Consider the following 18,139-nt stretch of genomic DNA (forward strand, 5'->3'; position numbering starts at 1 on the left):
TTGAAATCTAGATATTAAATACTTCAGAATTAAAAGCACTGTACATATTGTAATAAAAAGCAAACCCAGGTTCAATTTACTGCTTCACAAAATAAATAGACCAGCTCTAGCCCCCAAACAGAGTGCTCAGGTGCCCTCCTTAAGTACCATTTCCCAGTCACAAATGTAGAAAAAGAACAGAAGCAGAGAGTATCTCCCACTCCATGGCAGTCCCATTCTGTCACTTGAAAGAAAACCCAAAGGTGAAAGACCAATGGCTTCATCAACTCACCCGTCCCCACTCAGAGTTTGGGTCAGTAGCAGCAACCCATGAGACATTTTGACCCTTCCTCAGCTGACGTAAGGGTGGCACTGTCACCTTTAGCATTGAGTTGTGCAGCATTATTATAGCCCGGAGGCTGACAGAGCCTCACAAGAGTCCACTCTGTTCAAAGTCACTGTTCACAATAGGCTCCCTCTGAGTGACCTCTGGGTGACAGCCAAAAGCACCAGGCTCTGGAAATCCAAGTTCAAACCTTAAAAGTTTGTTGAGGAACTCTTGGCCAGTAGTCCATGCAAATCTAACAAGATATCTATCTTGTTGTAGACAAATACAGAGAAGAACAAAATTCCAGGTGAGTACAGCCACCTCTACAAACAGTGACCCAAGGTGACAAAGTTAAATGCACCATGACTTCTACAGACATAAAACAGGCAACAGCAGAGTTTGGGTAACTCAGGAGAGTGTGAAAGCTCAGCTAAGCCTCACCCTTCTGCAGGGCATTGCATTTATTAACTTTAATCAGAAGATGTCCTCAGGATTTTTGCCTCAGGATTCTTTTGTCCTCAGGATTTTTGTCCTCAGGAGCAGCCACGAAAATCTAATGTTCCAAAATGAATACACTTGTCTAACCTTTGGTAACAAGGGAAAGGGACCAATGCTTATTTACGTATGAGAAGCCACACTACAAGAATATGCTTACATCTGTTTCAAGAACTAACAGCAGAAGTGAATATTTGAGAATTATTTATTTTATTCACATGTTGGATTATTCAGAAAAAAATTTAAAAGCCAAGAATGACTCTATGGTAGAAAATACTCTAAATCAAAATGAAGTAAGTTCTAGTAAGTCTATGTCTTTTGAGAGCTAAATGCTTTTTGGTATTTTCCATAAGCAGGACAAATGCAAGCAAATGCATCAAAAGATTGTGACATTAGTGTCTCACATCCAATGTTATTTCATTAAAATCTCAGAGGTATTGTTTTATTTTATTCAGTACACTTTAAAAGTGCACATTTTGGTGTTTATGGAACGAAGTCAAGTTTCAATACTTTTATCCCTTTTTAACAATACACTGTTGGCTAAAAGAAGTTTCTCAGTATCAGACTATCAGATCAACTGAGAAATAGCTTTAATTTTATTTTCACTATTAAGTTTCTACATAATAACTTCACAATCAAGTATTTATTTCAACTGAAACGTAGGAGCCAAGTGGCTATGTAAAGCTTTCTCTTTTCCCTTTTCCCCATCACCCTGATAGTGTAACTAAAGAATTAAAGTAATTTAAGTGTCTCCACACTAGGAAGACTCTATACACAAGAATCCGCATTCTTCTTGCGTTTCACATCTATTTTTATTGCCTCCATAGCCCCCATACCAGAACTGACCACACATTTTCTGCTATTTGTTGTAGTACCACTTCAAAACGTAATTCTAACATTCTCCACTATCTTGAACAAGGTCACGTGCATCTGGAAAAGGTAAATAAGAGACAGATTTAATGAAAGAAAGAGTCACCCTTCTCAGCACTGTAATTTCAGGGAAAAGGAATGTTCAGTGCAAACTGGCAGATGGAAGATGTAGCCAGTGTTCAAGGTCTTACAAAGATTCACTAAGTATTCATCCACAAACCCACAGTGCCAGTGTGGCCTGAAGCCCCTCTTCTTATGATTGATTTAACCAGAAAGAACGTCTGAAACAACTAGATTTTCAGTGGCAGAAACAGAAGGAATCCTGAAAGGTCTTTAGTTTTCTAACATAGACTTTTTACTAAAATTATTGTAAAAAGATTATACCTGGTCTATAGGCACTAGGTAAATAAAGCTTTTCAGAATGTCCCCCTTCTTTATTCCAACTTGTTATACTGGTATCCATCAGTAAAATTTCATGAATGAACATACATAGATGGTTAAATTATCCATGATAGTATCTTAGACAAATCCCAGAGCAATATAGATTTAAATTGTGTAAATTAGCCCAAAAGTAGGTGAGACTAGCATACTTTGTAGCAATCTGGTATTCAGTAAGTACAGATCTAATCAGCTTTCACCAATGTAAATTCAGAGTTACTGAATGTAAATTCAGAAGAGCAGCTCTAGACTTTGGTATCTGTACAACATTGAAGGGGAAGCACTGAGAAGTAAAGCAAAATACCGATAAAACTACTCAACCTAAAGATTTAAAATGACATAACCTTCTCCTCCTAATCAACTGAAAAACAATAATCTCAAGCAATAGATCAGTACAAAGTACATGTCTCAAAAGGCAAGTTCTGGAACCGTGCTACATGTTTTTAGAAGTAAACTGTTGGGTCACTAATTTCAACTTGGGACTGGGAACAGCAGTTTATACGTCTCCCATAAGCGGCTTAGGTCTCTGCTCACAATATCAGTGCAATGACCCTGACTACTTCCTCACAGGAAATATTTTATTTGAAAAGTATAAACAGTAATATATCTTCATGCTACTGAATTTTCTGTGTGACCACAGAGTTCATGCACTGGTTAATGGGAGCACTGATTCAAGATTGTACACATGCAGTTAGGCGATGGGACCAATTCCATCTGTGCTCAGCAAGTCTGTCATGCACTGTGGATGTATGGCATTCCCAGAGGTACATTAGCTCTTAATTAAAGATCCAATATTAAAACAGTTTTGCACTAGCATCGCTCCTCTCTCATCAGGGATGGGGCTACCAGACATTCCCAGAATCATTTTTGAGTAGAGAGGGATGAAAAACGAAGGGATGGCAGCTGGAGCAATGAGCTACCACACCCAAAGCTATGCAGACACCGTTGCATTTTTGTCACAGAAATTCTCTCCAACTGTAGTCTAAACAATAAAAACACTCAATAGTGTTAAAAGAACGTTGGTGACAAGTTATCTCACAATCAGCTTCCCATACCTGTTGACCTATTGTATCAAATGGCAAATCTGCAAAGAAAAATGCATAATTAGGAAGCAAAGTAAAAACCATGAAGAATATATATTTTGATAGGATACCTCTGCTGAGGGATCCTGTTCTTCCTACAGGAACAGACTGTAGCAGAGACATATTTAGTTCCTCCATGTTGAGCTAAGTTAGCAGCAGGAGTAACTCAGTAATTATAGTGCAACTTGGGGATTTAAAATGTTTTAGTAAAGGGGATTAGAACTTTACATTATATTATTACAAAAAGTTACAAATCAAAGCTAAAGTCATAATAACACCTGCAGTTCAGCCTTTAATCACAAACTCTACTGTATAGATTTGGACTAAATACAAACATATGGTGACAAAACGCTTTACAAAATGTAATTAATGGAAATGCTTCATACTGCGTAAATATTCAACTGAGCCCTTCACAATTTAGAGTCTTTTTACTGAATTAAAAAAGATTTTCATATTCTAAAATCATACCATAATCACTATAGGCAGCTCTAGTTTCTACTGTTGCCTCTAAGTTTTCCTTGTTCTCCTCCTGAGCTTCTCCATACTCTTGTAGCTTTTCTCCTTCAGCATCTTCCTCTGTAAAATACTCATTCTCCTTATAATCATATTTCATTTCTGGCATTGTGTATACAGGTTCTGTGGTGGTCTCTCTAATATTCTCCAGGACTGTACTTTCAGTTCTTTCAATGTCTTCTAAACCATGACCGTAACCAGTTTCATCAGTTCCAGAAAAAGGCATCCTTCCAAGGAGAGGAAAAAAAAATAAATTAAGTATTTAAGAACCAGTATGGCCTTGAAAAATGCAGCTGGTTCATTCCTTCTGAATATAATGAAAAAAAAAAAGTTGATCCTGATCCTGTTCCTTTTAAACCTACTTTGAATATAACTACTAATGCAAAGGGAGAAATCTTATGTTCAGAGATACACACTCAAAAAGTTTAATAGGCAATTCCAAACCTTTCAATCATAGACACTTGCTGTTGTGTCTCTCCCTGATCTAAGTTTTCACATTCTTCTTGAAGCTCAGGTGAAGGATAACTGTTCATTTCTTCTGTGGGGAAAGCACAGATACCACGGGTGAGTTTTAAAGTCCTCCAAACCCCAGTATATTTAATAAAAAGAACGACATGATTTTTTTTGTTGTGAACTCGAGTTTGCATCTTTCAATAAGTAACACACTGTGTCTAGAGTGACTGGCACTATGTCCAGGAAAATGAAAATTATTTTAGAGATCAGCTAGATAAGAATGACTCCTGAACCAACCTTTTATACTTTTGTTTTGCTCTGTAATACACTATTTATCCTTCTGTAGAAACTTTGACATCTCTAAGTACATGCTTCTGATGAGGATTTTAAACCAGTGACAATTTCCTTCTTGATATTCTCTTGTTTGTATTTCAAAGCACCTAAGATCTGCTAATCTGCATGAATGTGCCTTGAAAAGTGAAGAAGTTCTTTCTCTGTTCCATAGAGGAGGAATAACTGCAGTAAAGAGATGCTAATGCCAAATCTGCTAGATGTTTAAACTTGTATCTATCTGCCCCAAAGCCTAAATAGGCATAAACATCTCAGTAAATCTGGACCTGCCAGTGGTCAGAGGAGAAATGTAGGCCTAAATCAGGAATATAACTGTATTCTCTTAGCTGAAGAATGTTCTTTCTTTAGTGAAAGTGTAGTCAAAGCAGCCACACATTAAATACAAACTTAAGGGAAAAAACCTACTTAACACTTTGGCCTAAGGCACCATTAGAATATAATGCTGTTCTGTCATTACTGGCACTTTCATTAGTATCCAGCATCTGCAGCAAACTAAAGGCGAGAGATTGGCTAGCTAAATTATGACTAGAAACTGAATGATAGCGCATATACACTGACTACCTTTTTCTACACAGCATTTCTCTTTCTTTCCATAACTCAAGAAAATGCCATTGCATGCTACTTACGCTGTAGAAGGTTTAGAAATGCCCGGCTAAACCTCTGAGCATATACCATCTCAGGCGTTGAAACCCTGCCCAACGTCAGTAAGTGCTGGTCTGTGGGGGAGCTCGGCAGCTCCCTCAGCTGATCGTCACTCACATCACTGCCAAGTGCAAGAGTGAACAAGGTGAATCCTTGGCACTTGGCTCCGAGTGAAATCTCTCTCAGCTTCTCTCTGTCCCACGTGCTTGTTTTGCTTCCAACTATTGCAAATATGACCCTGTGTTTTCTTTGCCTGGGGGCTTTAAAGAATACATTTTCAACCGTCCACTGTAGAGCAGAAGCAATGGCTGATGGCCCTTCCAGTTGGTGAACAGACTCTTGGATGTGTTTCTTCATCGAATCTTTATTGCTGTGTGTGACTAGATCAAACTCCAAGGCCACAGGGGTCTGGTTTCTGTCAGGCAGGAAGCGCCTGGGAGCATGCTGCACCAGCGCCACTCTGATGCCTCCATATGATTCATTTGGCTGTGAGGAAATGACAAACTGATCTAGCATGTTGCTCACAAAGTCTTTGGCTCTCTGAAACTCTTCACTGCTGATGCTGCGAGAGCTGTCCATGATGTAAGTGATATCCATATCCATCAGAACAGGGGGAGAAAAGGGCACCTCGCAGTTGGTACTTGGTTTGCATTTATCTAGAGAGGAAGAGCCAACAGGCAGCAAACTATTCAGCAATACAACAAAAGCAATAGTTTAGACAAAAAATTCACACAGTCCGATTCATCTATTTCATTTTTCTTAAATTTTGATTAAAAAAAAATAATCAATTTTGCAACTTAAAATCTTGTTGTTCTAGTAAGGAACAACAGATGAGTCTTGCTGAACAAAGTTTTGAGCTACCATGGGAAATTATTTAGGCATGAGAGCAAAAAATGTTCATAAGGTAAAACTTAACAGATAAGAGTTCCCTTGAGAAATTTTCTTCTGTCAAAATCTAAACATTGTAAAGGACACTGGAACAAACTCTATTTTTCATCTCAGACTATTGTTCAGCACTCTGGAATATTATCATTTAGTAGCTTTGCCCTCAATGTAAAATTTACAGTAAATGAGCCTGGTTTCCCAGAATCATAATGCTATTTTAAAGGCATTTCTGTTAAAAAGGAAATGCCGAACACAGTAATTCATTTCACATGGCTGAGACAGCAACTAATTAAATAGTTTTTGTGGTTTTGAGATTCTAATTCTTACCATCCACTGAAGGGGAAATTCAAATTGTAACTTCTCAGCAGTGGCAATCTGTAACCAAGGAATGATCTGGCATGGAGGGCAAGAAGGCCCAGTTGCAGAAGGGGTTAAGCTGTCTGGAAGCAGGAATGCCAGAGACCAATGACTCCCTGTAAGGGAGTGAAGTTTCCCTTGGTGATGATAAGAAACAGCCACAGCCTTGTCTTGTAGCCATCCTGGAGCAGCAGAGCTGGGCTGAGGCGCCCCATGCAGCCACTCACAGGATTGGTGCTGGTGCAAATGTACATAAGGAATCAGCTCTTAACACATCTTTGCAGACTCCTTGTAGAACCACTTATGGCAGTAGGACTCTGCCCAATGCATTGTTCATTAAAATATTTTTTTATATATATTTAAGTACAAACGTATTTAAGGGGTACCATAAAAATTCTCCAACACCACGTTGCAAAATAAAAACTACAGGATTTGTTATTGAAAGGGTAAAAAGACCAACACAACAGCTGGAATGTGTAGAATGTCTTACCAAAGCAAAGTGTACAATATGTGATGCTCTCCAAACTTTCATCCTGTTGTCTTTCCCAGACAAATAACTTAAATCTTCTAGTATCATCAATCTATGTTTTAAAGCAGACACAAAAGTAACATTAAAAAGATATACGTGAAATACAGATGTTTTCTCTTTGTTCTTAATACTCAATGTCATTACTATTTCTCTGTTAAAATAGACACTATCCCTAACTTGGTGGTTTCACTGCTATTGTAATATTGAACAGGTACACAGAAGACTTTTTCAGTTGCCATTCTGGAGCATTCTGATTGCTCTGGAGCATTACAAGAAAATTGTTTTGTGCCTAAAGGTTTAATTCCATGCTGTGCCATACAGAGATTGCCAGGTTAGTGTACCTGCTAATGACAATTAATTGGTGTTAGCACAGCTTATTAGCTAAGAGTATTGCATTAAGACGCTCATGATAGATTATTCAAAGCTAGCTCAGATATTCCTGCATGGTGTTAAACTTAGGTCCTCTATTCACATTCATTTTATACATCGTCTTTCTGCTCTTCCTAGATCCTAGATTAGGTAAGTACTCAACTTTTATTCTCTGTTTGTATGCATATGGCTACCCAGGTCTTGACTGGGGTAGCTTTGTGCTACTATAATACAAATGAGGGGAAAAACGAGTCATTGTGGGATTGCAATTGAATGCAAATGAAAGAAAACCCTCATGGTTTAAATTCATATATCAAGAGCTTTTCTGTAAAGGTCACCATATTCTCCCCTTAACAATGCAGAGCACTATGTTCTGGCCTGAAAAATACTTTCTTTTAAAAAAGCAGGGAGACAGCTTTATAGGTATGAATGGAAATCTCAGCACAGGTAAAAGATATTAAGACTTTTCTTTTTTCTTTTCTTTTTTTTTTTTTTTTTCCCCCCAGTGAAGGGCTATCACTTTTTTGCTCTTCTTAGTAGGGTGCTACAGAGAAAAGGGCAGGATCTCATATCTCAGCTCTTCCTGGGACAAAGAGAAATCCTCCACAGTGAAGATATTTTCTTGGGAGAGAAAATTCTAGCATTAGAACAACCTAGGTGTTGCCTATGATCAGCTGAAGAAAGACAATCTTCCCCAGTAGAAGGTTTGACCACAGAAACGCTTGAGGAACCCTGAAGAAGCTCCAACAACATCCTACAATTTCACTGACCACCCAGCCTCATCCAAATGTGATTCAAGGGAAAAAACATTTCCTTGTGGACTAAGATAAATAAAAATGGCTGTAAAATATCATAATATTGCAGGAAATGAACCATATATATGGATAAGCTAAAATGGTGAGGAAATAAATAATTACTTCTTTGCATTAAACTTAAGCTTTGTGTGTGTTATACACAACACATTCACAACACAATTAACTTCTGATTAATGTCTGTAAAGGATGTTATAGATAGGCCTCTTCAAAGGAGTTAGAATTGGCAATGACTGTTTAAGTGATCTCCAAACTGAGGCTCATAAAGCAAACTAACCAAAGCCAGTAAGTATCTGTGGCTACAGGCTGGTAGCATCATGAAGATTAAACCACCTCTCAACTGCAAGGGCAGAAGTCCATCTGAAAGAAAAAGGGAGGTTGTATTTTCTTGGGGGGTGGTGGTGAGGTTGATTGCCTTCCCATCACTGTAACCATAAAGGAGAGCTGGGCGGTGAATTTTTTGCCTTTCCCCCTGCTAAGCGGCTTTTAAAAACTTTTCTACTCTGAAAACTGATTTATGGAAAGTTGGCACCTTTGTAAATACCAGATGTCATCATATGCATTCGGATTCGTAATCTGCTTATACTAAGTAAACAAAATACTGATGCTTGCCCTGTTTATCCTGTGGAGAAACCCAGTGAACAAACTATAAGCTTCCTTCTCATATACCAGGAGAATTTTTTCATTCTGCTAAATTAACATTCAGCCAGACAAATATGTGAATTGACTAATAGATATAAGGCTGCAGGAGAATAAATGTAATACAAAGATTAAAGGGCTGACTTAGATGCTACTAGATCAGGACTTAGACTCCAAGTTTTGCACTTTTTGTCACATGTAAGTAAACATTTTCCTTCTATAAGGATAATTTTGAAGAAACAGCAGCTGGACAGAATTTTGTTTCAAAAAAGTTAAAACTGAGCACAGATGATACAAAAAGAAATTGAAAAGAGAGAGAACATGGAATCCATATTATGAAACCTTAAAGAAACTTAGAATTGTTTTCCTTTGGTGCCTGGTAAAATGGATTGCTTGTTTTTGTTTACTATCTTTTATATGAAGTCATATTTTAAAACAAAAATTGTTAATTTTCTACTGTACTAATGGAAATACAGCTATCAAAAGGGGTTTTGCTTAATTTAATTTTATTTTGAAAAAAACCTGGTGTACTAGAAGCCTTCTACTACTACTTTTTCTAGAAACTAGGGGCCACAGTTTGTTAATTAAATGGTTAGTACATGTCACAACTTCAGAAAAGAAATGGCATAGGTAACCAAGTGAAATTCACACAACGTTATTGAAATTCTGTGATTTGGCCTAAAAGCACAAGTCTTAAATAATTCATGTGCAAAAAGAGGTCAGATAGTGATCATTATGGTAAAGTGAATCAGTGTTTCTTTGTTAAAATAGTAACCTTTAATATAGCCCTTTCTAATAAGCGATTGGACAGTTCCTGTAGAACTTAGTGGCTTGAGAGCACGCTTTACTAAAATACTAATAGATACTAAGCAAATGGGTGACTGACTCAATTTTCTATAGTCTACCTACTTACTGAGAAGGCACGTCTGACATTCGGCACCTCACTGAAAGCAATAACCACTGGAGTGATATCCAAGGCACTCAACTCAAGTACAGCTGTGCTGATGGCAACATCATCCTGTGATGGACCATTGGCAAAAAATAGGGCAACTTTTCTTGTGAGGATGCCCTGACGAACACGTTTGAAGACATTTCTTGCAACAAATCTCATAGCTGCCCCAATATTACGTTTTCCAGTGGATCTCTCTAGCGGTATTCTCTGGACTGCTTGTAGCAGCAAGTTGCTTTTTTGGAATTCTGAGAATCGGATGAGATAGCGCGTATTGGTATTGAAAGAAACAACAGAGACACGAGCACCAGTTGGGCAATTGCTTTCACTGATCTTAATGGTCTTCAGCAATAACATAACAATGTTCCTCATTCTTTCAAATGTAGCTGGCGTAACATCTTCAGACATATCAAAGGCAAACACCACTTCAGTTGGATAAACTGGACATGTGTCTGTATATTGAAATAAAAAATTTGTGTAAGAACATTTCCACAACTCAAACATTGTTAGTTTTTTCTTCAAGTCTATAAAAGAATGGACATGCAGAGGCCAGATGGGCTTACCTGATGAGCAAGCTGGAATGAAGAGGTGGAGAGCAAATAAATTATTTTGGACTCATATTAATTAAAATAGTGACATATTCACTTGTTTTCATTAAAGAGCCTGGTCCAAAACTCAGACAACTGACAGAACCTGTCGATGAGAGACAACACTCCTCTTCCACAATCAAATACTCAAAATAGTGCCATTTTACTGGATGAGAATTAAAGAAATTGTTCTGGGTTCTTGTGCTGGTTTTGGCTGGAATAGAGTTAATTTTCTTAATAGAAGCTAGTATGAGGCTATGCTTTGGATGTGTGCTGAAAACACTATTGATAACACTGGGATGTTTTAGTTACTGCTGAGCAGTGCTTACACAGAGTCAAGGCCTTTTCTGCTCCTCACCCCACCCCACCAGCGAGTAGGCTGGGGGTGCACAAGAAGTTGGGAAGGAGCACAGCCCAGACAGCTGACCCCGGCTGACCAAAGGGCTACTCCATACCACATGACGTCATGCTCAGTATATAAAGCTGGGGAAGAAGAAGGAAGGGGGGGACATTCAGAGAGATGGTGTTTGTCTTCCCAAGTAACCGTTATGCGTGATGAAGCCCTGCTTTCCTGGAGATGGCTGAACACCTGCCTGCCCATGGGAAGTAGTAAATTAATTCCTCATTTTGCTTCGCTTATGCGTGCAGCTTTTGCTTTACCTATTAAACTGCCTTTATCTCAACCCATGAGTTTTCTCACTTTTACTCTTCCGATTCTCTCCCCCATCCCACTGCAGGGAGGGAGCGAGCGAGCAGCTGTGTGGTGCTCAGTTGCCGGCTGAGCTTAAACCAGGACAGTTCAGCTGAGCACACAAGTCTGAGAGAGAATGAACACTCCAAATCCGGAGGACAGGTGATACAAAAATATTGTCTTCTCTCAGAGAACTCCCCAAAGGGGGTTGGCACAATGCCAAAGAATTAATTTAATCTAATTGAGGACAAAACACATTTTTTACAGTTTTTGTAATTGAGAGAGGAAAAATGAGCAAAAAGTGTAAGCTTGTTTCATACACCTGCTGAAAACCCCTCACAGTTAACAACTACCAGTCATCATCAAACAGAACCCAGATAAAAACTACCAGTCTACAGGGTTTCCAATGGAGACTATTCCATTTAAGAAGAGTGACTAGGTGGAATCAGAGGTAAAAGAAGATGCTCCCTACTTACGGCAGTTTTTTCGTGTAAAATTCACAAGTTCACAAGGCTGCAGGAGCAAAACAAGAAAGCAATTAATGGCAAATCCCAGAGCATCCCAGACTGGGAATCTTACTATTGGTTTGAGCTGAAGATTATATCCCAGCTCTGGAACTGACTCTCACTACAGTAAATCCAGAATCACATGTTCCAGTTCCTCTCTATTTCAAATAGTACAGGGGCTCTGCCCCTACTGCAGAAACTAAGGGGTTTTTTAGACATGCTCTGTTGGCATTTAATCACGCTCTGGAGTATTAAGCAACCATTTATCCATTCTTTACTTTGTGTACTAATCTGATCTAGGAGGTCACCAGACAATGGCACCTCCACAGGAGAACAGGCATTTCAGTAGCAACTCATGTAGGAAGAGAGAGGTCCACAAAGGAGGAGAGGACCCCCTTTGGACATAGAACACGCCTGCAGCAGTATTGCCTGCAGGTAGTTGTCCATGCAAGGGTTAGATGGAGCCTTTACTCAGAAGTGCTCCTCTTACATGGGATTAAGATTCTCAAGAAATCCTGCCCTGCTATTCCCAGTGAAAACAGTTGTTGCAGAGGAAATGCCATCCTTTACAAGGGGGTGAAAAGTAACCCCACATCTGAGCTGGTGTGTAAACTGATGTAAATGAAGAAACAGATAAAGGAATATTAATGGCCCAACAGTTTGTAAAAGTTTGGACACAGCATTAATCCATATGCATAACTTTCTCAGTCCTTGATTATCTGCAAAACAGAAGAACCCACTGCACTCTGACAAGTATTTGAAAAGGATACAGTTTTCTAACAGCTAATTGTGCTCATTGCAGTCAGTGCTTATAAATGGAAGAAGACTAAAACTGTTAGTTCCATGCAGTGTGCAGCTAGCTGTGAGGTAATTACTTACTTCCATTAAAATGGCGCCCATTGGTCCCTTGGCACCCTGAAACAAATTAAACACAGGTCCAGAAAATCAGACCCTAATAAAGTATTTCCATCTATGTGTCTGTATGCCAAAGAAAATGCAGGCATACAGAGTTTCCCTGATATCCATTTGTAAATTTGAAATATGAGGAGACATCAGTTCCCAGCACAGATTTCTGTGGACCTGTTCCCAACAGAGTTGCAGAGTACTTCTCAGACCTGTTTCTCAGTCCATTTTCCTTCCTGGTTTTATAAATATTCAATACTTGTTGCCCTTGAGGACCAGTATAATTCAGAATTGGATTTCCTTTCTAAACAGCAATTTCTGTGCTGTGGTTCAGTTATCTGCACCTTACATCCTTTTCAACCTATGACGTGTGATAGGCTTGCCCTCTCCTCTTGCAGGGTACAAACCCCACAGTTCTACCTCGAGAGATCCTGCAAGACCATAAGCACATCATGACTGCTCAACCAGTCCAGCTAGCTTTGGCTACTCTGCAGCCTTCTCCTTGGGAGCAGTGGGCAAACGCTAGGATTCCAACCATCTTTTTTCAAAATAAAAGTATTGTCTCATCTTCATAACAGGAATAAAATACAGGGAAACGAAGTTTCTTTCAAGGCAGGTTGAAAGTTTTCATGATGTGTGCGATTCAGATGTGTAGCAAGACTACTGAAAATTTTCACTTACTCGCAGGGGGCTGTGGTGAGATACACCAGAAAAATCTGAACTCCACATCCCAAAACCTTTACCTTAGCCTCTCTCTACCATAACACTACGGTTTACCAAAATCATATACTCCCTTACATCCCCAAATTACAACCCCATCTCCATATTTCTTGCTTCCCCGTCCAATTAACCTTCCATTCCTCCATCTCCTGCCTGAGCTAACTTCCTCATCTCTTCTGCTGTCTTTCTGCTAGCACCATCACAGCCATTCCATGCTTTTATCTTCTTCTGTTTCCCAGCAGGTCCCAGTTCTTTGGTACTGTTCAGCGAGAGTTAACTGTGAATCGCCTGAGCCCTAATGAATGCTACTTGCAGCAGCTTATTAGTGGTGACTAAGCTGTGCAGACTTGACCCATACGGATAATCATGCCACCAAGTTAGGAAGGATTGGTAAAACATGCCTGTTTTGGCTGGCCCTGCCTACTACCTGTACCCCTTCCTGCATCCCTATCTCTTCCACTTCCCACAGAATTCCCACTTTCCCATTTCACTGATGCGCTGCTACTACGATAATCCCACCAAGCCCATACCTCCCCAGCTCCACTCTCACGTCTAAGAGGAGATCTTGAGCTTGAAATCTCTCTAAAGACTTCTTGGACCATGGATTGGCAACGCCAACAGCTATCTGGCTCATCAGCACACAAGGCCTGTCTGTAACGTTATGTGAGCAGTCAAGCAGCAGGGAGGGCAATGCATTCCAGCTGGCACTCTCGGGCATTCTTGTGCCCAGCATCATAAAATAAAGTGGGCCAGGTACATTCATTGACTAGCTGTGCTGGTTTTGGCTGGGATAGAGTTAGTTTTCTTTATAGTAGCTAGTATGGGGCTGTGTTTTGGATTTGTGCTGAAAACAGTGTTGATAACACCCTGATATTTTAGTTGTTGCTAAGTAGTGCTTATAGTAAATCAAGGACTTTTCAGCTTCCCATGCTCTGCCAGGTGCAGAAGAAGTTGGGAAGGAGCACAGCCGGGACAGCTGACCCCAACTGACGAAAGGGATATCCCACACCATATGACGTCATGCTTAGCATATAAAGCTGGGGGAAGAAAAAGGAATGGGGGGACGTTCGGAGTGATGGCGTTTGTCTTCCCAAGTAACCATTACGTGTGATGGAGCCCTGCTTTCCTAGAGATAGCTGAACACCTGCCTGCCCATGGGAAGCAGTAAATGAATTCCTTGCTTTGCTTGCATGCGTGGCTTTTGCTTTACCTATTAAACTGTTTTTATGTCAATCCCTTAATTTTCTCACTTTTACTCTTCCAATTCTCTCCCCCATCCTGCTGGGGGGGAGTGAGTGAGCAGCTGTGTGGTGCTCAGTTGCTGGCTGGGTTAAACCACGACACCAGCACAGTGCAATGTCCAAAAAAAGTTTTCTAAGTTGCATGTATCCCGTGGGCCATGTTATGGACATAAAGATACTGTTATCAATACTGTTCCATATTTAAACTAAAAGAGTAAGCTTAAGAAAGTTTAACAAGAAAATAATTAACAGTAGGGGTTGTTTCTGGTCACCATGGAGCTGATTTGCAGAACTGCTGCAAGATAAAGACAGACACATACAGGGATTTTCATGACTGCCTACAATGTTAGTCCTAAATCCTGCTGAAATCCACGATCCTTTCCCCTTCTTAGATAGAGAATAAAACTTTTTGTTGTATAACATGCAGATCACAGATGCTGGAAAAGTACATCCAGACATAAGGATTAAGAGGTTACAGTCAATTTAAGCCTTAAGTAAGTACCTGTAATTGCAAGTCTGATTTTAAATGGCTTTTCTTTTTAAATGAAAAAATACATTGGCTTTCAGCAGAACAATCCAGTTCTGCATTTTAGTACTCTCTTCTTTTTTAATTAGATATTTATCCAGCCTAAAGACAATACCAAATACTGTGGAATAAATTCTGCCCTGAATTGTATCATTGCAGTTCCATTTCCAACAGCAGGTGCTCTTGTGCATACACATCCACAGGCAAGATATTAACTCTATACAACTGCCAGGCTGATTAAGCATAGCTTACCAGTGATTTTTTTAAAATAGTGATTTTTTTTAAATAAAAATATATTACCATAGGTCCTGATGGCCCTTGGTCTCCTGGATCTCCCAGGAAACCTGGTGTGCCAGCATTACCCTAAAAATAGAAATAGAAGTTTTATTCTTTATAATTGCACACACAGGTGCAGAATTTCAGCAGAGAAAAACCTCTATAACTATATTGTGAGTTGAATCCTGCATTTACATAAAGATAGACTACTACCCCTAAGAATTATTAGCAACAAGTATCTCTAAAGGCTTAGATCTGCATTCTCTCAAGACTTCTTGCCCAGGATATGGCAATAAAAGATCAGAGTGGGAACCAATTTCAAAAATTTTTGGTAAGGAAACATTTAAGACATAAGGGCTTTGCTTATAGAACTCTTCACAGAGTTAACATTTATCATTCTTACTCTTCTACCCCTAACTCCTTTGGGTCCTTCAGCTCCTGGAATGCCCGGGTCTCCATCTTCTCCCTGAAAATTAACGACATCCAGAACTTTATAGGAAAGGAGAAGGCAGACAGACAGACACCCACTTCCAAATAAGAATAATGTAAAACAAGACATAAAGAAAGCAAACATGCCCATTTAATCATACCTCTGGCCCAGGATATCCTATGAATCCAGATTCTCCCTACCAAAAGAAAGGACAAAGACTTCATAAGAACCTAGAACTTTGTGATCTGCTTAGTGTTTGATGTCTTTAAACCAAAAACAATTTCAAAATTATTCTTAGCATTCCACCCCATTCAAGTAACACTGGCTACTACTCTGGTCTGAAATGACACCATTTTAGATTAACACCTTGCTCGTCTAAAGAAAGAACATTTTTAAAATTTCCAACAGTTTCTGAATTTTCAAGAGTATTCCATTTCTCGATAAGTGTTTTATCAAAACTTATTTAGGCCTCCTAGTAACACACAGTGGAATTCATGTTGAGCAATCATAAGTAAAATATAATGTTCAGAACTCAGTGTTTGAATGCAGTTTCAAAATGTTGTACCCTCCATACTAAACAGTGAGACCATAATATTTTGTTGGCATATTAGGAGTAACTTCATTAATTTGTTTTCAGTTACTTCAGTTTTTGGTGTGTTCTTTGCTCATATATGTGAAATATGAGAACTCTCACAAAGACCAATCAGAATTGAAGTGTATCTTTCCTTGACATTAGAGTAACTATCAGAATTCACACTACTTACGTATGTCCCTGTTTTAATAGTTCCCTCCCATGAAAGTGGATGTGCTTGTCAAATGTCATATGACTTTATCCTGCAATTTCTAGAAAATTCATGCACATAGGCCCCACTTTACACCTAAGAGAGTGTAATGTGACTGTGAACCCGTATAATTAATAGCAACCTTAAGTAAAACATATACTATAGGCTGTTCTCTTAGCTATCAGGGGAAAACAACTCTTTCTGGATCACTATTCTGGGATGAGTTGGTTTTTTGTTTGTTTTTATTAATTACTTTAATTCAGGCCCTGCCAAACCTTGGGCTGACGCATCAGTGCATAAGAAGGGCTTTACGTCAATCCTTTAAAACAATGTATAACGACAAGAAGATTTAGCAGAAACCTTTTTTCCTTATTTCTTGTAACAAGGAGGATGTTCCCTGAAACGAATAAGTGGGAGATTCCAAGAGATTAAAAGAACTAGTCTTGCATATAACATATGCGTAACCTGTGAAACTCCTCCATCAAAGGAAATTGTTGGGGCTAAGAAGGTAAGAAAAGAGACTGGATAATAAGAAGCATCAAGAGTCATTTTAATTAAAAAAACATTTTAGAAAAAGGAGCTCATCAGTTGGAGGGGCTCCTGGGCAGCCTTTCATATCTTTTCTGCAGCTTCTGCAGCACTCTGCTTCTCCCACAAAAAGGGAGAGTGAAACAGATGGGCCTCCAGTGAGATCCATTGGACCACTTCTGTTTCACAAGCAACAGGAAAGGACTAATATTGTAACACTACACAAACTCTTTGAAAGGAGGACTGCAGCTGTTTCCAACATCCTGACTGTTTTGCTCACGGACTGACCCATTGGTGCCACTAGTGCCATGACTTGGACCTCATCCTTTCTGGATACTTTTTATTTTAGCTGGATTCTTGTATGCTTTTAGAGAAGTAGGCATTTCACTGCTATTTTTTTCAGGGCTGCGCAGTGAATGATAAGAATTTCTAAGTATGTAGCAATCCAGAGGTTAATCCTCAGATCTTATTGCTGACCACAGGAGCACAAGGAAGACTATTTAACGTTAAAACAGTGAGGATGTTTGGAGAGTATCACCCTCACCTTGATAGTCAAGGAATCTGTCCTCTGAAAGAAGAGAAATTCAAAAAGTCCAAGGTGGCTGGCCCACCAATACTTGCCAACAAGGGTGGCTAGTCAAGCAGACTGAAGTGAGGATATAAAGCACTGTGTACTCCAAGAAGTACAATTCCCCACATCCATATACACACGTCAAGGGAAAGTGTGGTTCTCAAAAGAATATCCTATTACAGAATTTCTCACAAGGATGGTTGTGGGAAGGCTGAGCCTCTTACTGAACCTCAGGAATGCACTGTGGCCACGTCTGACATTTCTTTTGAATCGAATATGGGTGGTCATGTTTGATTTGACACTGTAGAATGGAGACTGTGAGACATCCTGACTTTAAGCACTCACCTTTGCTCCTTTGTTTCCTTCAGGACCGTAGGCATCTCTGCCATCCATGCCCTGCATAGGTTGAATACATCATGAGTTAGCTTTTAATAGAGGATTAGATTCACATCCAATTCCATTTTGGAATAAAGACCTCCCATTACAATGATGTGCCCAGTCTGTTAAGACGGATGAAGTAGGGCAAGCTATCACAACACAGTCTAAAAACAGTAGCAAATGGTGGCAAAATCTGTAGGGAGAAAACAAGGATTAAGGCCACAGTTCCTCTCCACTGTGTGCCCTATCTCTAGCATATTCTCTCTCTCATAGAGAACCTGACGGGAAAGATATTCTCTCTAGCCCACA

At 39.4% G+C, this 18,139-nt stretch overlaps 1 protein-coding gene across 1 annotated transcript in view; it reads right to left on the reverse strand.

Moving 5' to 3' along the window:
* Positions 1 to 1,559: 1,559 nt before the first annotated feature.
* The window catches only part of LOC140647252 (collagen alpha-4(VI) chain-like), an 83,432-nt gene continuing 66,852 nt past the window's right edge, over positions 1,560 to 18,139 (reverse strand). Inside the window, 13 exon segments of the mRNA XM_072851612.1 lie at positions 1,560 to 1,732; positions 3,661 to 3,932; positions 4,150 to 4,243; positions 5,136 to 5,807; positions 6,884 to 6,974; positions 9,656 to 10,143; positions 10,255 to 10,266; positions 11,446 to 11,482; positions 12,355 to 12,390; positions 15,166 to 15,228; positions 15,545 to 15,607; positions 15,732 to 15,767; positions 17,798 to 17,848. Of these exon segments, the coding sequence (XP_072707713.1) occupies positions 1,560 to 1,732; positions 3,661 to 3,932; positions 4,150 to 4,243; positions 5,136 to 5,807; positions 6,884 to 6,974; positions 9,656 to 10,143; positions 10,255 to 10,266; positions 11,446 to 11,482; positions 12,355 to 12,390; positions 15,166 to 15,228; positions 15,545 to 15,607; positions 15,732 to 15,767; positions 17,798 to 17,848 (2,088 nt within the window).

Source organism: Ciconia boyciana, chromosome 2, assembly GCF_034638445.1.
Source record: "Ciconia boyciana chromosome 2, ASM3463844v1, whole genome shotgun sequence".
In the NCBI taxonomy this organism is placed as follows: Eukaryota; Metazoa; Chordata; class Aves; order Ciconiiformes; family Ciconiidae; genus Ciconia; species Ciconia boyciana.